The 20,437-nt window shown below is 42.1% G+C and overlaps 2 protein-coding genes across 3 annotated transcripts in view; both read left to right on the top strand.

The window, feature by feature from the left end:
* The first annotated feature begins 104 nt into the window (after positions 1–104).
* On the top strand, positions 105–7,084 carry tstd2 (thiosulfate sulfurtransferase like domain containing 2). The gene is made up of 9 exons (XM_079250259.1): positions 105–442; positions 3,498–3,787; positions 3,933–4,041; positions 4,139–4,258; positions 4,455–4,560; positions 5,447–5,562; positions 5,948–6,106; positions 6,312–6,450; positions 6,528–7,084. Exons 1-9 carry the CDS (start codon positions 311–313, stop codon positions 6,752–6,754), a joined length of 1,398 nt encoding a protein of 465 aa, XP_079106385.1. The 5' UTR covers positions 105–310; the 3' UTR covers positions 6,755–7,084.
* Positions 7,085–8,202: 1,118 nt separating this feature from the next.
* sec24b (SEC24 homolog B, COPII coat complex component) overlaps positions 8,203–20,437 on the top strand; it is a 37,692-nt gene continuing 25,457 nt past the window's right edge. Inside the window, exons 1-4 of one of the 2 annotated variants that reach the window (XM_079250336.1) lie at positions 8,203–8,440; positions 9,108–9,797; positions 11,800–11,934; positions 13,418–13,546. In XM_079250336.1, the coding sequence (XP_079106462.1) occupies positions 8,347–8,440; positions 9,108–9,797; positions 11,800–11,934; positions 13,418–13,546 (1,048 nt within the window). In that variant the 5' untranslated portion in view covers positions 8,203–8,346. The remainder of the gene's footprint in view (positions 8,441–9,107; positions 9,798–11,799; positions 11,935–13,417; positions 13,547–20,437) is intronic. The other variant, XM_079250337.1, reaches the window with a different exon arrangement.

Consider the following 20,437-nt stretch of genomic DNA (forward strand, 5'->3'; position numbering starts at 1 on the left):
TCTCCGGCGGAAAAATAACAGCAGTCCGATTCAAGCGATGCACATCCGGGGGTCGCCGGAAGGTGCGCCGTCTTGTCCTTCCGGTGTTCGCGGCTACACGTTTAGTGGTCGAAATGTAATGTTATGTCTATCGTTTGATAGTTTAATTTAACGGAAGTCAAGCTTCGTTTAGTATTTTTAGAATACAACAATGATGATAATAATAATAAATGTCCAAACAGCAAAGTGTTGCATTTTATGAAGCTTCCTATTTTAGATAAGAGCAGTTTACTTGCTGTCAAAACTGCATTGTGAAAGGTTTTATAGCAGAATGGCTGCAGAAGAAACACCCTACGCAGACTTTACAAACTGGGAGGTTGATGCTTCAAGCAGTAATGGATTAAAACAAGAGAGGCAACTATCTGCTTCACAAAGAAGATACTACAGTTTCTGCAGGAGGAAGGTGAGAAAACAATGGTTGAGGCTGTTTGGATTTGTTTTAACCAGACTGACAAGTTGGTTAGTTAGCACAATTAAACCCATGCATGTCGATGGAGTTTTGATACATTTCATACAATAATTAATAGTACTTTAATTTAACATTGATCAAGAAAGTAGAAGTAGTGTCTTATAGAGCTGGACAGGAAGACAAAACCTCGTCAGGGGCCTCATTTATAAAGTTGTCGCACGCACAAAACTCGGCGTACGCAAATTATAGTCAACTTTTGGGATTCATAAACAAAAAACACGGCTTGGCGGTAAAATGTCCCTACCTCTAAGCCAACTCTATACGCAGAAAATCTGGAGAAACGGGACACGAAATGAAGAAAACAAAAACAAAGAAATGGTGTGAAATTTGAGACATTTATTGAAAATCAAATATAAACCTTCACACAGAAAGTTGTACATTAACAGCTTGTGCAAAAATTGAGAAAATTCTTATTTGATATTGTTACTCCACCATGCAAAATGCCAACCACTAAAATATGTTCTGAAACGAAGTAGTTATACATGTTATAAAAGCCAGATCACACAATTAATATGCCATACAGAAGCTGCCATACTAATAAAGGTTTAAATGAATAATTGCATTTAAAATGACTTGGTCGTATCTGCGAATGTACTGAACATGAAGTGATAGTTGGATATAAAATGCACCCCAATGCGTAAAGGCGCACAGTGGATTATCTGTCCCTGCTGGTGAACATGGCGCATGGAGACTCTGCAGTCGAGCCCGGCACCTTCCAAAGGGAAGGGACTGACAGGTCGGGATGTGACTGATCACTCCTTTTCCCAACCCAGAGGGCAGAGTAACAGAACTGTGTGCGCCACAGCCAGACACAACGTGGTGTAGCGGCCATCGGGCAGATGAAGTGCACGCGGAGGAGGAAACCTGTTGTACAGCTTCAAATGTGTGCAAGATAGTCGTCAAACTCATCTTCTCATGTTGGAACCAACCTGCTGCTTTACGCAGCATCAAGAAGTGATGCAACACACCAGAGATGGAGAATTCTTATTTATTCACAAGTTTATGTTTTTGTGTAATTTCTGTCAGGGTATCTTTATTTCTCCCATCTCCTGCACCTCCTCCTTGATGGCAGTTATTGTTTCCTCTGCGAGTACACCGCAGCTCGGGCACAAGGTAGAATCACAACCAGATGAAGCCAACAGGACCAATTGGGTCTCTGCAAAAAGCAGAGACCCAATCCTGAGGGCACCAAGCTGGATCCCCTCCACACCTAGAAATTCTGACCATATAAGTTATGAACAGAATCGGTGATAAAGGGCAGCCTTGGCAGAGTCCAACCCTCACCGGAAATGAATCTGACTTACTACCGGCATTGCGGACCAAGCTCTGACACCTGTCGTACAGGGACCAGACAGGTCGTACAAGTGGGTCCGGTACCCCATACTCCCGGAGTACCCCCCACAGGAGCCCCCGGGGGACACAGTTGAACGCCTTCTCCAGGTCCACAAAGTGCATGTAGACTGGTTGGGCAAACTCCCATGACCTCTCCAGGACCCCAAAGAGGGTATAGAGCTGGTCCACTGTTCCGCGACCAGGACGAAAAACCACACTGCTCTTCCTCAATCCGAGACTTGACTGTCCGGCGGACCCTCCTCTCCAGGACCCCGGAATAGACCTTACCAGGGAGGCTGAGGAGTGTGATTCCCCTGTAATTAGAACACACCCTCCGGTCCCCCTTCTTAAATAGGCGGACCACCACCCCAGTCTGCCAGTCCAGAGGCACTGTCCCTGATGTCCACGTGATGCTGCAGATGTGTGTCAGCCAGGACAGCCCCACAGCTTCCAGAGCCTTAAGGAACTCCGGGCGGATCTCATCCACCCCCGGGGCCTTGCCGCCAAGGAGCTTTTTGACCACCTCAGCGACTTCAGCCCCAGAGATAGGAGCTCACATTGCACCGACCCCTACGGCTCCTCCTGCAGATGGTGAGCCCACGGGAGGTGGGGCCCATGTAACTCTTTCGGGCTGAGCCCGACCGGGCCCCACGGGCAAAGGCCCGGCCACCAGACGCTCGCTCTCTTGCCCCACCCCCAGGCCTGGCTCCAGAGGGGGGCCCCGTTGACCTGCATCAGGGCAAGGGAACATTTATGCCCATGGTTGTATTCATCATAGGGGTCTTTGAGCCGTACTTAGTCTGGTCCCTCCCCTAGATACCTGTTTGCCATGGGTGACTCTACCAGGGGGCATAAAGCCCCCGACAACATAGCTGCTAGGATCTTCGGGACACACAAACCCCTCCACCACCATAAGGTGACGACTCATGGAGAGGCCTGCTGAACCATCATGGAAATTAGATCGATTAATATTTATCAGTGATGTTTACCTGATCTTTTATCGCCAACATGTGGGCGTGACAAGATGTTCCCTCACATGAGCAAACTTTAGTCTTGATCCTGAAAGCGAAACAGGCGTGGAACGTGCGTGTGCACTGCTTTATAAATCGGGAATTTTATTTTGCGTCGCATTTCCTGTTTTCCGTACGTATTGCCACCTGTAGTCATCGTTGCTACACAGTTTTATAAATGAGGCCTCAGATGTTTCATACAGTAAGAAAAAACATCCTTAAAAAAAATTCCAGATTTATTTCTTAGAAATATTTTCATGTAAGCCTTAAAAAAACGTTTAAGAAAGTCTTATTTATACAAATCAGTAATGTTTGTTTCAGCTAAGAATATCCAAATATTTGTTGAGCTGGTTGATAGTTTTATGAACCATTTTAAATAGAAGCTGCGTAGATTTGAGACCATGACATGTTTCATGAAGCAAGTGGCTGTTTCATTGCTCAGGAAAGAAGTAAAACAATCCAATCCTACCATCCAAGACAGAGAAAAAAGAAACAAAAAAAAAAAAAAATTTTTCTTTAGAGTCAAATGTTAACACAAAGAGTAAAAATTACAATTCCATATATTTGTCAACTACTCCTTTGACTATTTATTATTTTTGCACTGAGAACTAATTTACTGAAACACGTTTCATAACTCACCTCCACAGTCATTTGCTGCCTTTGTGACATCCAAGCGAGACAACCATCATGAAGAAGGAAGCACATCTTGGAGCTGCTGCGGCCAGTCCTTCACTGAACACTCTTCAGTTCACAAACACGTGGCCAGAACTCATGATATTGAAATACAGCAGCTCACACTGGCCACATACCAACACTTGTTAACCCAGCTGGAGAAAGGAACTGAAACAAAGCAGCCAAAAAAGCACAAAGCAGAAGCAGTGAACATTTCTACTTGGATACCCAACATCAGCCATGTCTCAGAGGAACAACTTAAAAAGTAAACACGAATCGTTACTTTCTCCTGTGTGCTGTGGTCGTGGTGCCACCTATCTCTTTTTTTATTTTAGATGCAGTTTGATTTGTAATTTTTTTCTGATTTCTAATAATAAATCTGTCCTTTTTGTATTTTTTTCTTCATGTAGTGGGCCAGGAAAGGTTCTTCTCTACTACTGCTACTGCAAAGTAGAAGATCCACATGTCATCTGTGATTGGCAGAAAGCTTTGTGTGAGAGGCTTCATTTAACTGGCAAGGTGAATGAACTCTTTTATAAGGACTGAAGAGAGTTAATGTCTTTAACAGAAGAGGGTTGATAAATTTGATTAACTATAATTGCATATTTTTCTTTAGGTGAGGGTGGCAACAGAAGGCATCAATGGGACAGTCGGTGGCACCAATGTGGCAACAGACATTTACATTGATGCAATGCTTTCACATCCTCTCTTCAAGATGAATAAAGAGGATTTTAAGGTTAGAATCAGATGATGGAAACACATGTTGCACAATGTCCCACTTGATGTTTCTACATAACCCTCCAACGAGGCTGACCTTGGTTAGCATTCAGTCTGGTACAGCTTAATCACTCCGTCTCTGTTTTCTAAAACACATCTTGAAATAATCCCTGTTGTTTTTTATTAACCTTGCATTTCTGTGCGTTTGTTTTCAGACCAGTGATGGTAGCGCCGAGTGTTTTACAGACTTGAAGGTCGGGGTCTTTCAGGAGATTGTCCCAATGGGAGTGGATCCTGATGTTATTTCTTACCAGCTGGCAGGTACTGTGTGTGAGGCCAGATCAGTCTCAGTACTCAGAAACGCACACTTTCCGTTTCACAAGCCAGTTAGAGATGGAGTTTGCTGTTGGGCAGTGGCGTTCACTGTTTTACAGCAGCAATTGACAAAATGGCATATTTGCCACTGGAGAAACAGCAGCATTTGACGTTACAGGATCGGCAATTGCTGTTTGCAGTTTTTGGATCTTGGCGTATCTCAGTAACAGTAGCTCTGCAACTGGTTTTAAAAGTGTGGAGAAAATGTAAGGAGCCGTACGATTGGCTGAAAGCAAATACACCTGGTTAACAGATAAATCTGTCAATCAGAGTTGTAAATTTGATTGACAGATTTTTCAACCAGTGGTGACATTCATTAACCTGAAACGTCTCAAAATCCACCATACAAATTTCTCTCACAAATGCAGAGATGTTCACAAATGAAAAGCAGGTTGTAAATGCACGTTCAGCAATTCGTATCAGTTGTGAATATATATTACAAGTATACCTCAAAATTATATTTGTGAAACAGAGTGTGTGCATTTGTGAAACAGATTGTGAACGTTTCTAAATTTATAATAAAAGTGTGCATCAAAATTATATTTGTGAATTAGAGCATGTTCATTTGTGAAACAGAAAGTATACGTTTCCAAGTATTGAGACTGATCTTGCCTCATAACTGTGTGTGTGTGTGTGTAACCAACATGATTCCAATTCTGCTGCTTTCAGCACAAATAATTGTGGGGTTTTTTTCTTCTGTTTTTTTGTGAAAATTATTGACATACATAATGGCTTCTCCAGTTATTCCTCTTTAAACACAATCTACTGATAGTGGTGTGAACCATTCACTTTATGTGGACTTGCATTATCATGTCAGTGTTTTGTCTCTCAGGTGTCCACCTGGAGCCTGAAGCGTTCCACAGAGAAGTGGAGGCTCTTTTGGCTAAAGGGGATTTGTGTACAGACACCATCCTCCTGGACTGCCGTAACTTTTATGAGAGTAAAATTGTAAGTGGTAATTGCATTTCTTTTCAGTTCAGTTTACTTATATATCGCCCATTTATAGCAAAAAGCATTTATTTATGGAAAAAAGAAATACTCTTCAGTTCCCTCCCGCTATAATGCAGTGAAATACTTGGAACCATAGTGGCAACCCTGTGGGTTTCTGTGGGTGGCATCCTTCAGGTTTATTCTGGGGATGATTGATCAGATGGGGATATGGAGAGTTAAGAAGTTGGGTCAACATTGTGGGCTTTTTGTTGTGTTTAGCAAGCATTTTATGAGCTGTTTGTTAGTTTGAATACTGTAAACACAGAATTAAATGAATGGTTTGTGAGTCAACATACCAGTATCAAACTGCACCAGTGGCTGAAACATGATTATTCTTTTAAAGGGCCAGTTCACTCAGTGTTTGGCCCCAAACATCCGGAAGTTCAGTTATTTCCCCGACTACGTCAACCAGAACCTGAAACTGTTCAGAAACAAGAAAGTCCTCATGTACTGCACAGGGGGGATCCGCTGTGAGCGTGCTTCTGCCTACCTCCGCTCTAAAGTAAGCTGATTCACAGGAAATATGCTGTATGAGGGACTGTCTCAGCCAAGTATTGCCCATATAAATCAGATGTTGATAGCTTATGATTTACCAAAAGAGGAGCTGTCATGCATGATTTACTAAAGAGCTTATAAGTTAGCTACATTTGCAACCTTCATTGTAAATTCTTGACATTTACCCGGTGAATTTACTGCTTCACCTGCAGGATGTGTGCAAAGAGATTTACCAGCTGAAAGGGGGAATTCATAAGTACCTCGAGCAATTCCCAGAGGGTTTCTATCGAGGGAAACTTTTTGTGTTTGATGAACGCTATGCCATCTCTTCAAACAATGATGTGATTTCAGGTGAGTGTTTGAATAAAGCGCCTTGTCATGCATCTTAAAGCTCCAGTTTAAGTAGATGATTTAGGGTCTGTGCTCAGATTGCAGATACTGCGGATGCCCATGGGACCAGTATGAGCTCTGTACCACCCAGTTCTGTTGCCAGCTTGTTCTGTCTTGTCCCAGCTGCAGACAGGACGGACACACGGCTTGTTGTCCCACCTGTCAGACCAAAGGTCAAGCTGAATCCGAGACCACCACTGACCTTCGTCACAAAGAGGAATGTGATTGCACCGGCAGCCGTCCTAGAATTCCTCAAGATGTTTAGCTGCACAGCAACGGACTACAGAAATTTAAAGTTATTCATCCATGAATATAAACTTTTTATGGAAATATGAAATTTGAAACCAAAAATCTGTGAAAAATATAAGGAAAATTTGAAGTTCTGATTGTCAGTAGATTTTTTGAGAGCAAAGCCAGATCCACCTGACGAAAGCCCTCATCTTATTAACTAATGAAAGCTTTTAATACATTTTTATTTAAACATTTGATATACTTTCTGGATCAATTCATTTTGTTATGAAATCAAATGGAAAATACTGATCCAGGGGGAAATGATGTGAATATCATAAACATTTGATTAGTAATTAAAGTTTATTCCAGCATTATTTATCTCTCTGAACTTAACAGTTGAACATTTAACAGTAATGTCTGTGTTTTAAGCAAAACTATACGTGTAGAACATTTTGACTTGCATTTATGAGACTTTCCAAGCCTTGCAAATGCTTACAATGTGGGTTAGTGGAACTGCAGGTGTTGCTTCAATAAACCACAAGCATCTGTGTGCCTTCCTATGATTTTTGTTTCAAACATAGAATATGTTTCTCTCATCCTGTGCCTGTATGAGAGCATATGGAAAGTGTTAAGAGGTGTATAGTGAAATCTAAGCTTGCATGGACGCGAATGTGTAAAGGATGAAGAAAATCATTAAGTTAAACTGGATCAAGGCCATTGGGGGCCAATGTATGGCCCACATAAGGCATACACCGGCAGTTTGGACATGAAACAAAATGTTTATAAAAGCCAGATAGTTACACCACCGTGTCTAGTGTATTGCGTTTGGTACCACTGGCTGAGAGACCTTAGAAATTTTGTTCCACAGTGTATCATTCACAATTTTCACAATGTTGTGGTGGGGAAGGGGGGCCCCTGGAACACTTTGGGCCCAGGGGCCTGTGCACTTTTAATCCAGCCCTGAATTGGATGCATTAGCCTCCCGCTGGAATCTTGATCAGACTAAAGTGTAGGTTATTAACATGTTTATTAGAACAACTAGTAAGGGCTTGACTATAAATAGACTGAAATAAAAGCTTCAGATACAGCTATTCACAAAACAAGTATGATTACCCAGAAATAGTGGTTATGTGGTTTGATATATTCTATCCATGCAAAAGCTTTGGGTTTTATGCAAGTGAACTTAAAAGAAAATTTCACATGTTGCATGAAACAGATTAAAAGAAAAGAAAAAACATTAAAACCATCAAATTCCAGAGAAAGTTTTTCAAAACACTTTTTACTGCTTTCTAAGCACTATTCATTTCTCTGAATATTTCCCTATGATATTTGTAATATTACCTAAACAAATAATAACCATTAACAACAACAAATGGCACAGTTGCTTAGCAACTCCACGAGAGGGAGTGACGTGAGCACGACCAGGTGTCAGCTAAGCTCCTCAACATCCTGACTGGAGGTTTCAGCTCACAGCCGAGCGGACCCGGCCACAGGCTGCCCGGGTCTTCACCGACCACCAGCAGCCTCTTCAACGCCTTTCTGGCGTGGGGAACTAGGGTTTGGAAGTCGTCGCTCATGTGTATGTACCAACCTGTGTATCTGCGGGCGTAACGGGAGGACCGAGCGATGTCTGCCCCGGGTTTCACAAACCTCAACAGCTCCGTCAGCTACAGCCAGAACTCAACGCCGAACGGAGGAGCAGCGCCCCGCTATCAAAATGGTAACGCAGGCCGGATGATGCGATGAGCCAATCCGCTGGCATTAGCATGCTAAATCTGTGATGGTGGTTGTGTCATTTGCTCTGACTTTTTGTTATAGATTTACCAACATATTTCCTTGACTGATAGTTATCAGTCACCACATTTAGAATACTCGATGAAGAGGATGACAAGTAAATTGGAGAAAACTCACTTAATGCTGAAAGACATCCGATGCTAACGCTGGCTAACTATCAAGCTAACGCAAACCAATGGGGAAAAAAAGGCAAGCACTAGCTTTTAAGTTAGCTAAGCGTTAGCAAGTGGTGTTGCAGATTGCGCATCCTTGCTTCATACTTCCAGGGAAAGTAAAGTCTAATGGGAAAATAAATAACCAGTCGTTTTATCCTCATTTACACTGGAATTGTGTACTTTGTTAAAAACATTTTAGTGTTGCCGATGAAGCTTTTCGTTTGGAGTTTATGACAAACTATACAGTATGTTCTGGGTTTAATGATATATATTAGTAGGACTGTGACGATATGCTTTTGTCCCGATTCGATTCCGATCCTTTGGGTGCCGATTCGATTTAAATTGCGATTCTCATAATCCTTTGATATTACTGATTTTTTTTTTTTTTTTTTTTTTTTTTGTAGATTTAAAAACAAAATAAATGTTCTCTTTTCTCAGGTCCGCTGCAGACCTACCCATCCACGTATCCACCTGCGGGTTACTATGGAGCCCCACCTCAAAAACAGAGCTACCCCACCATCCCTGCTCATCCCACCTCTGCACCCAGCAAAACACCAATCGCAGACAGTGCCCACAGTGCTAACTATTACCAGAACAATCAGCAGCAGCAGCAGCAGCAGCAGCAACAACACCTTCCTCAGCATCATGTAGCATCATCTCCATACTGCACTCCTCCAGTTTCTGCCCCTCCATCGCAGTCTTATGGCACCCTCCCATCTGCAGCACCGCCACCGTGTAATGCCCAGTACAGTCAACAGCCATTCCAGCCGCAACGGCAGCCCCCCTATGCCACCACAGGGTCCTACTATGGACAGCAGTCATACCTAGCATCCCAAGCACAGCACCATCAGCAGCAGCATCCCAGTTTGGTTCCAGCACCACCTGGCGGAGTTGGCACTCCCCTCTACCCAATTGTTTCATATCAGTCTCCTCCAGGAAGTAGCCAGTATGGTACCCTCAGTTCCTCCCAGAACACCTCTACACCTGGGGCCATGCCCACCCAAATGGGTGCACCTTTGCATCAGTTCAACTCTGCACCGCCACCCTCCACAACAGCTGTGCAGCCAAGCTATGGAGGGGGTTCTCACGGGCAGATGGCACCAACGGTCAACGGTCAAGGAAGCGCAGGTGTGTGTCACTGATTTAGTGTTGAGGTTAATCCATGGCTTGCTGCAAATAAAGAAATACTTAGAATTACACGATAGATGTTCCTGGAAGCTGCAAAATGTCCTCTCTGGTGATTCAGTTAGAGCTACATTGGTCTACTGTCATACAGAGACTGGTCAATATCAGCATTTTTAATTTGTAGACCAAACAACTAGAAATGGATGGTGAACCAGAATCTCCTCGAAGACTTCCGGACGGCTTCGAGGAGATTCTGGTCCACCATCCGGCGGCTCAGGAGGGGGAAGCAGTGCTCCATCAATACTGTGTACAGTGGAGGTGGGGAGCTGCTGACCTCAACTCGGGACGTAGTGGGTCGGTGGAAGGAATACTTCGAAGACCTCCTCAATCCTACCAACACGTCTTCCGATGAGGAAGCAGAGCTGGTGAACTCAGGTGTGGACTCTCCTATCTCTGGGGCTGAAGTCGCTGAGGTGGTCAAAAATCTCCTTGGCGGCAAGGCCCCGTGGGTGGATGAGATCCGCCCGGAGTTCCTTAAGGCTCTGGATGCTATGGGGCTGTCCTGGCTGACACGCCTCTGCAGCATTGCGTGGACATCAGGGGCAGTACCGCTGGATTGGCAGACTGGGGTGGTGGTCCCCCTTTTTAAGAAGGGGGACCGGAGGGTGTGTTCCAATTACAGGGGAATCACACTCCTCAGCCTCCCTGGTAAGGTCTTTTCAGGGGTCCTGGAGAGGAGGGTCCGCCGGATTGTCGAATCCCGGATTGAGGAGGAGCAGTGTGGTTTACGTCCTGGTCGCGGAACAGTGGACCAGCTCTATACCCTCTCTGGGGTCCTGGAGGGGGCATGGGAGTTTGCCCAACCAGTCTACATGTGTTTTGTGGACCTGGAGAAGGCATTCGACCGTGTCCCCCGGGGGCTCCTGTGGGGGGTACTCCGGGAGTATAGGGTACCGGACCCACATGTACAGGCTGTCCGGTCCCTGTACGACAGGTGTCAGAGCTTGGTCCGCATTAAGTCGGATTCGTTTCTGGTGAGGGTTGGACTCCGCCAAGGCTGCCCTTTATCACCGATTCTGTTCATAACTTATATGGACAGAATTTCTAGGCACAGCCGAGGTGTTGAGGGGATCCGACTTGGTGGCCTCAAGATTGGGTCCCTGCTTTTTGCGGATGACGTGGTCCTGTTGGCTTCATCTGGTCGTGATCTCCAGCTCTCGCTTGAGCGATTCGCGGCCGAGTGTGAAGCGGCTGGGATGAGAATCAGCACCTCCAAATCTGAGACCATGGTCCTCAGCCGGAATAGGGTGGATTGCCCTCTCCTTCGCAGGGTGGCCGGGCTCACCCTTAGAGATAGGGTGAGGAGCTCGGTCATCCGGGAGGGGCTCAGAGTAGAGCCGCTGCTCCTCCGCATCGAGAGGAACCAGTTGAGGTGGCTCGGGCATCTGGTCAGGATGCCTCCTGGACGCCTCCCTGGTGAGGTGTTCCAGGCACGTCCCTCTGGGAGGAGACCCCGGGGAAGACCCAGGACACGCTGGAGGGATTATATCTCTCGGCTGGCCTGGGAACGCCTCGGGGACCCCCTGCAGAGTTGGCAAATGTGGCTGGGGAGAGGGACGTCTGGGCTTCTCTGCTTAGGCTGCTGCCCCCCGCGACCCGACCCCGGATAAGCGGCAGAAGATGGATGGATGGATGGACAACTAGAAATAAGGGCTTTGTGTTGTTTTATTCTACAGAAACAGTGATGTTAAAGGATGTCTTTGACAGTTTACTATCTGTGTTGCTGATGGGTTGTTTTTTTTTGTTGTTGTTGCAGAAAATAAAATGAAGTTTTAGTCATTAACCAGTTTGCCAGTGGCTTAGTTCAGTACAGCTCTGTTTTCTCTATCAGGATTTTCTCAAAAGTTAAATATGTCAATAGTCAATATTCCTCTTAGCAATAGCTTGACTTTATCCCTCTCCCAGTTAGATTTCATGTTTCTATGTGGTTCTTTTTGTTCCTCAGCCCAACACTATGGCCAAACCCAGCAGGCATCTCGCAGCTACAGTGGGGTCACACCAGGCAGTGGTGGTGCAGGAGACGGACCGCCCTCAGGAACTCCCTCCACTTCAGTTCATTCTTCTCCCAGCCACCACCAAGGTAACTGTGACACTTAGTTAGAAGAGTGTTACATAACTACAAAGTTCTGTGTTTTAAATGTGGAAAAAGGCAAATATGAGTGTGCATGTTCTGCTATGTGTGCACTGGTGGAGGTGAAAATATTGCTATTGTCCAGTTAACCTGGCAGACAAAGTATGATCTTTTTGTTTGTTTTTTCTGGCTTTTTTTTTTTTTGGCTTACATTAGAAACACTGCTGTAGAAACCAGGACACACTCATGTATAGTGATGTTTGGAAATGAAGTCAAGGAAAGGATGACAGATTGCAGTTTTCCCATTAATGACGTCTGCTTATTCTCTCTTATGATTCAAGCCATATCTGGTTATCCTAAATTTGGACACTCACAGTTGTACATGTGAATGGACTTCCATGTTCACAGCTGCACTTTGAGGCCTTAGCAAACATATTCTGTAATACACACACTTTCAAATGTGCAGGTGGGAGCCTTCATGCAAATGTAGGGGTTTCAGGGTCAGAAGCTTGCTTATTTTTCGCTGTGATCTATGGATTTTTATGTTACCTTCAGCAGCAAGTCCTACAACTCCTGCACCTGCTGTACTAGGATTTAATAATTGTTTTAAGTTCCAAGAATGATTATGCACAGCAACAGTGCATGTGAAGAGAGGTTTTTCTCAGCAGTGTAAACTCAGAAACATTTGAGCAGATTTTTCACTCTGTCAGTAAAATGTCCATTATGCTTACTTGAAAAATGTTTTTATTATTACAAGTACATTGGCATCTGATGAATTTTGGTCATGTTTCTGAACTAGAATTGTTGTTGGGAAGCCTGTACTTGACGGCAGTCGTGTTTGCTTGACAAAAAGAGTCACACAACCTTAAGCCATGCTGAGAGATGGTTAAAGATCTCTGTGCAGAAATTGTGTAGCTTTTCTTTTAACCATTAGTGATATTCTATTTTTCTTCTTCTTCATTATGTTGGCCATTTGTTGTGTTACTGATTTTAGGACAATAGACATAAAACCAGTATAAGCAACATTCCAGTCAAGTCACAGCTTTTACCATGTTCACTGCCACCAGAAAATTAAAAATATCCTGACCTATTAACATTTTGCTCCAGGGTCTTTTAAAATGTTATACATAGCAAACTCATAGATGTGCTCTTCTGTCAGGTTCTAACCTTAATCTGTTTCACACACTGGTGGCCCACCAGCTACTGCAATTATTCACTGGACATGTTTGTCTTTGTTCATGTTTCTTCACACAACATAGAAAATAAGCAGTCTTCTTATATTCGATGTGTTGAACCTGTAAATACTCGACAGAAATGTATTTATTTTTATGCAACTTGCTAAATAAGCAATGTTTTTTTTTGTTCCCTCTTTGCTTCCAAACAAACACACACACCACTACACAAACACACACACATAGTCCAACCACTGTGGTCCCGTCTACCTAGTCTTGACACTTATCTTATGAACCTTTTCCACTCACCCTTCCAACAGGCATGCAGTATGGATATGTTGCTAATAGTGGAGCTAGCTCAGCTTCTGCCACCACCTCAGGCCCACCAGCAGCCCACTCGTCATCCAGCTCTGATGACGATGAGGAGGAGGATGAGGATGAGGAAGCAGGTCTGCTTCAGCTTTTACTTACTGAACCCTGTTGTTGCCACTCCCCCCCCCCCCCCCCCCCCCAAATCAACTCAACCATTTTTCCTAAACCTTGCCATGCCCCGAAACCTTCGTATTTCTGAATAGAAGTCTTTATGTTCTCGTCTCATTTGGTCACTGCTGCTCATCTCTCGTGTCTAATAACCACTTCTGCTCTGCAAGCCAATCATCACATCTTTTTTCATCATCTGTGCAAACCTCCTTTCTAAATGGGCTAATCAGATTCCTTCCTCTCCGTCTACCTTCCTCCTTGACAGCTTAAAACTTATCTGTTGTGACCCCCATTTAACCCCCAAAACAGTCACCAGTCCTTGTTCTCTACATTGATTACGTCTTTGTACTGTTTGCACCTTATTTTCTTATTTCTCTGGCATGAAAGTTTCTTTCTTGAAAAGGTGACGGGTAAGTAGATTAACACTTGTACAAAGTTGGTCCTTCAGGGCCGCTGTACTGCAGGTTTCTGGATTTTTTTTCTGCTGCAGCACACCTGAGTCAGGGTAGTGGGTCGGCAACAGGTTGTTGAGGAGAGCTGTTTAATTTGAATGAGATGTGTTTGGATAAGGGAGATATCTAAAACCTGCAGGATTGTGGTCGTAGAGCTGAACAAAACCCTTGGCTTTGTTCAGCTCTGACTTGTGCCAAGTTTTACTTGTGGCAGTGATAACGCAGAGGAAAATGGCGCCTTGTTCTGCTTCACCCAGTAATGTGTAGGCTATGATATGCCATCTGTGGTGTTTCTCCACTCACATGCAGCCATCCATGCTAATGGGGGGGGGGAAAAATCAATAAATTGTGTTTTCATTATTTCCACTGGGCTTCCAGCTCTGGAAGTGGTGGAAGTTGTGGGCTGAAAGAACTCTGATATGAGTTGGAGTGAGACCTTGTTGTGTGATCCATAGATCATAATTAGCTGTCATAAATAAAAAAAGAAAGTGATGACTGATTATTATGTTTAATGCGGACAGTTTATGACTTTTTATCGGGCAGGGCAAAGGTCATTGCGGCTTTTAAAATTTTGAAAAAGTTGTCGTTTTTCCTTTTTTGTTTTATTGTAGTTAAAATGAAACGTCCTTTGTTTTAAGGCTGTTACGGATATAAATTTAGCAAAGGCTTAAATAGGAAACACCAAACAAGACCTTTTTTTTTTTCCTCCAGTATTGTTCAGCAGTGGGTGTGAATACTCTGGACATTTACAGCATTGTGCAAAATTTCTTGATTTACTCCACATTTCCTCATATGGAATACAGGAAATTGAGGCAGCACTTTATTGAAACATGTGTAAACACAGTATGAATAGTTAAAACATTGTTTGGACTAATCCAGCGAGCATGAAAAAGTAAATATTTGGTATGGCCTCTTCAGTGTTCAGGTGTAGTTTTCCAGGTCTTTTGAAGGACTCTCCAAAGCCCTTCTCTGGATGTTGGCTGTTAAGACAATGCTACACTGCTTCATTAATGTAGTCATCTGGGCTCTGTGGAGGATTCATCACATCATAAGACCTGTTGCCACTAATTTTCAGTCCAGTTTTGGTCCATAAAAACCTAAAAGACCTGGAGAGCTTTTGCTCACAACCACTTCAACACATTCCAGGAAAGTCTGACCGCATGGAAGCAAAATGAAAGAAACGCAAGTGAGGGCTCAGCATTTTTACACATAGTTTTCTTGTAGCATGTATATATTTAATTGTAAATATTAAAATTTAATTCCGCTTTATTTGTATCGTGCCACCTCACAAAAATGTCATCTCAGGGCACTTTACAAACGCTTCAATTCGAGCCATTTCATGATAAACAGCCTTGGTAAGGAAAACCAACAGGTTACATCGAATCTTGACTTCGATCCAATTCCCCATCCTGAGCACGCACAAGGAGACAGGGTATTGTATCTCCACAGGCTTATTTGTAACTGGCAGCAAAAACAGAGCCTTGCTTATTTGTGATTGGCCGAATCTACTTTGACTACTGTCATTACCTTGGAAAAAATATTAAGCAGACTGTTTGTGTTACACTTCCACATATGTGTTTGAAATGCAAATTAGAAGTATTATTAGACATGACTTGGCCATTTTCTCAGGATTTACATAAGATGTGTTGTGGAGGACAGATTTATGAGAAACAAAGGAAAACTATAGTTATAGTTGATTTATATTTGTGGGGATAATTTGGATTTCATTTTGCCTCTGAACCTATAAGAGCATTGATGTGGCAAGAATGAAAATAAGTGATTTAATTATGAATTAATTGATCAACTACAGTTTTTGTTAAAGGAAAATAATTCATAATAATTTTGTCACTAGGACACCATACTGCACTTAAACCCTCGTCTCCACTCTTGCACCATGTTAATGTTCTGGTTAGGATGATCCCTCTGGAGCTGTGTCATCAGTCAGAGGTGAACAGGTGTTTAAATATAGCCACTCCCCTGTGTGCAGGTCCAGGCTCTCTGTGCATGTGTTTGCTGACTGTCCTGTTCATCATAAGAGAGCACACCTACCATTTCTACCAGTCATTAACACGTCTTCTAATACAATGAAAGGCTTGTTTTAACTTAACCTTAATCCCTCATGATCTCCCCAATTCCCCCACCGTTGCACTGAGTAACACCTTTTCCACTGAAGCAAAATACCATATGTCGGGGTCTCTAGCTCCGGTCTGCAAGCTATGAACATCCTGCAGATGTTACATGTTTCCCTGCTACAACACATCTAGTTCAGATTTCTCCAACTACTTGTCAACATCTACACCAGCCCTGTTATTAAGCCACTGATTTGAAAACAAGTTTATTGCAGCAGGGAAACGGTAGCCCTCGAGGACTAGTGTTGACAACCATTGCCATATGTTAATATCTTTCAATCAAACTTCTTTAATCTTTAAATATTTTGGTCAGATTTCAATGTAAACTTATTAATATGATCGAGTCTCAAAGCAGTTGTCAGTCAGTCATTCTCACTCCTAGGGACAATTAAGAGTAACTATTCTATTCTATTCTATTCTATTCTATTCTATTGTCATTTAGCAGACACTTTTATCCAAAGTGACTTACATATGAGTGAGAACAACACAAGTACGAAAATGCGACAGGAGCGTCTTGGGCGTTGGACACAAAAGTGACAGTTTAGTGACCAGCAGCGAGTTTTCAGCGTTTTGAGCTTTTATGACACTCAAAACGCGTCTGGTGTGAACACACCATTAGAACCCCCCCCTGAGCTGAGGATCGAACCGGCACCCTTCCTGCATTGAGGCAACAGTGCTAACCACTACAGCAGCCTCCCTAGCAGTTGTGTTAATCATAAATATTAATAAAAACTAAATACACAACCCTTGATTGTACTTGGCAGTATGTAGAATGAATGAATGAATGAATGAATGATTTGTAGTTGTAGAAGAGAAAGCAGAAAACATGTTGAAAAAGTCTTTATCAGAGTTTTTCAGTTTTATTGAACTTGTCATTTTATATTTTCAGTACAGAAGTTAGTCCATGTCGACATCATCAAGATCCTCAACAAGATAATGATATCAGCATCCTGGTATCTGAGTTATAATTAGCCTTTGCTAAGAGCTCATTTTTGTCGCCAGATCTTGTCAGCATTTGCTGCTGGGCAAAGATAGGCCTCAAAGTATATCTTCTCCGAAGTCATTGGTCTGGAAATACCACTTCAGCATCACAAATGTTCAGAAGACGTGTGATTTCTGTGAAGCGATCGATCAGAATCTGTCATAACCTTCATTGAAATTCAAAAACTCAGAACATGCTGCTATTTTCTTTCAGGTGTGTTTCCGTGGGGGCAAAGCCATGAGATACAGATAGCAGAACGGTTTTTAAGTCTAATTCAAATACTGAAACTACACACGTGAAAGTAAATGAGTTCAAAATGTCATTAACTAAAGAGGACAGTCCAGTATCCTGATCTGTGTTATCTGGGGAAACTCAGGGTTGATCATTCATCAATAGTTTAATTCTTTCCTCAGCCAGACTTTAGCATTTCTAGATAACTGAGGGTGGGATGACCGAAACTACCTGTCCCTCAATTTAATTGCTGAAAAGTCAACAGTAAGTCTATTATTAGTATATGAACAGATAGGAGATCCTGCTATTACAAAATGTCAGTCAGATGCGTGTTTCAAGTTGCAATAGATGTTGCCATGGTGATCAGTACATCGCTTTAAGACTGTATTTTAGGGATCCCCTGTCTTTAGATGTTTCTCTTCTGCAACCAACCTGAAATTAACGGGTCATTCAAGGGCTCATGCAGAGCTTGACAGCAAGTGGTTGGAGAGCCATGTTATTTGAATCAGGTGTGTCCAAACGTTGAATTATTTACTTGTTTAATCAATAATATGTCAGAATTTTCATAGTTAACAAATGTATTTTATTTTTTTAAATGGGATTTTCTAACCTGAGTCACATAAAATTGTCACAGCGTTGTCTTTACCTCAAAGATACTGACTGCCTCTGCCACAGTTGTAAAAGTAATCTTGAATGAATGACATAAGATGTATTGGTTGACAGGGTGTTTCTCAGTCTGAGCTGATTATTCGAGCACATGTTGCATCATGTTGACTCTGTGCAGCCGTCTCTCCTCTTCACACTGAGCGAAGGTAATCAGATCAGTGCAGCATGTGAGAAATCCCGCAGACAGTGTGAGTGCAGTCTTGGTTATCATCTATGAGGGAAAGTAAAGTGAGTTACAGTTAGAAATACTCAGACCAAATCAGAAGTTTTGTAAGTGCTCATCACAGTTTTCTTTAGCTCATAATCTGTATATTATCATAACTAACAGAAGTGTCAGAGGAGGAAAAGGTGTCAGATGAGACCTGGAGAAGTAAGACGAGGAAGGCTTAGCTGACCTGATGTCCTCCTCTTCTCCCACAGGACATAATCCTGTAGTCTGCTGGTCAGATTTAGTGGAAGATAATTGGATCCTGTCCTGTCCAATGAGGGCTTTGCCTGCAGCCTGCTGTGTGTTGATTTGATGCTGTTCATCCCTCCCTTTGACCCACATGGATTAATGGCTTCTTTCAAGTATTCTGTCCACATAATCCTGTTGGAAAACCTGGTCAGAATTTTACTTGTGATTAAAGGAAATATGTATTGTGTTACTGTTTTTAAGGGTATTTTTTTCTTTGACTTATTTGTTCAGTGATTTTCTATTGGATGTTGAAGATGAAATGACAGGTGCGAGGGCACAGCGAGGCTGTGGGATGTCATGCAGCAGTGGTAGGATTTCTTTTGCAGTTATTAAAAAATGGTTGCCTTGGTTTTAATGGGAGGTAGTAGTTTTCAAAGTGTGTCCTGTAACATGCTGAGGGGTTTACAAACTCATTTAAAGCTAATTTAGCATTGATAAATAAATCCTACATTCACACAATAATACAACCGCTGTTACAGTTCCCAGTAAAACCCATGCCATCTTATTGTATCAAGGGCCCAGCAGTGTACTCCTGTATTATTGTCCTTTTACAGTTTAGTACAGTAAAATAATTGTCTAAAAAAGGGCTAGACTTTTCACCAAATTTTTATTTAGAGAGGTCCGATATTATCGACATACTGATATTATCGGCCGATATCAATAATAAAATGCAATATCGGAAATTATCGATGTTGGTTTTTCCTTTTTTAAAGATGCAACTTTTACACAACATGCACATACTATATATCAAACTCTTCATCTCCTTCTCTCTCTTCTCAAACTCAAAATGACAAAATATAAAAGATATCATATATAGTTTTCCAGATATTTTAGTTTATTAGGCACAATTGGCTCCAAAAGTATTGGTGTCAATTGATACAGCATTAAAAATTTAAGAGTTGGACAAAACTGGTATATCGGATATTTGTTAAAAAAAAAAAAAAAAAAAAAAAGAAGCCAATATCAAACATCTCTACTGTTTTTTGTGAAGATGTTTTTTTAAAATCTGATCATTTCCTGCGGTCTTCATAACATATTTGTGACATGCTCTGGTGAAACATGTTTTTTTTTTTGGTTTTTAGTTTACAAAAATCAGCAACATAGAGAAATTGTGAGAATTGCAATTTAAATTGAATCGGCACCCAAAAAATTCAGAATTGAATCAAATCGGGACTAAAGCATATCTTCTCATAAAAAGTATCTACTCATAAAAAGTACTCAAAATATGATGATAAATCAACAAGACAGACTTCAAGTAATAAAAAAAAAATAAAATAAAGATAAAAAAAAAAAAAAAAGACCAAACTATGATGGAGCATATCTGTCCCTGCTTGACCAGTAATAGTAATAATCAATGGGGTCTAATAATGAGACTGCAGTCTTCTGTATGGACCAAAATCTTATCATCTAATATAATAAAGTATAAAGCCAATCAAGTTACACCACCACTTGGGGCCTTTTATCCTGAACACACAGAAAAGCCGGCAGGTTACTTTAGAAATAAACTATCCAACTATTATACATAGTAAAGTTGTTTTACTAAAGCAGCATCGTCTCATAGAAAATTCCACTCACTTTAAAGTAGTTTGCAGAGATTCCTGGTTTAAAATGTTTCAGACTAAAGCAGCAGAATGGATCATAGTCATGACATGGTTTTAATTGTAGTTACCTACAATACAGCCACTAAAACTAAAGACGCATTTCTTAGTATGTTTCTTTGGTTTCATGAGATGGGAGGGGGGCTCAACATGAAAAGGCGGCCCTGCAGAAGAAGTTTGGAAACCACTGGTGTAAGTAGAGATGAGGATGCAGGAAGTCAGAAAGTGTAAAATTTACTTCAAATTTGAGTTTTTAACTCATGTTTTTAAAAACAAGAACACCTAAAGTGACTGAAAATGTTTTTTTTCCCCCAAAAAAACTAAGTATAACAAGGCTTTAAATTT

Source organism: Telmatherina bonti (genome assembly GCF_933228915.1).
Source record: "Telmatherina bonti genome assembly, chromosome: 12".
Classification (NCBI taxonomy): domain Eukaryota; kingdom Metazoa; phylum Chordata; class Actinopteri; order Atheriniformes; family Telmatherinidae; genus Telmatherina; species Telmatherina bonti.

What these genes read in the sequence shown, in the direction of transcription:
- tstd2 (XM_079250259.1), top strand. Translation starts at nt 311, where the DNA reads ATGGCTGCAGAAGAAACACCCTACGCAGACTTTACAAACTGGGAGGTT. An exon ending in TCAGAGGAACAACTTAAAAA is followed by an intron (nt 3,788 to 3,932) that starts GTAAACACGAAT and finishes TTCTTCATGTAG; the next exon opens with TGGGCCAGGAAAGGTTCTTC. An exon ending in TGAATAAAGAGGATTTTAAG is followed by an intron (nt 4,259 to 4,454) that starts GTTAGAATCAGA and finishes GTTTGTTTTCAG; the next exon opens with ACCAGTGATGGTAGCGCCGA.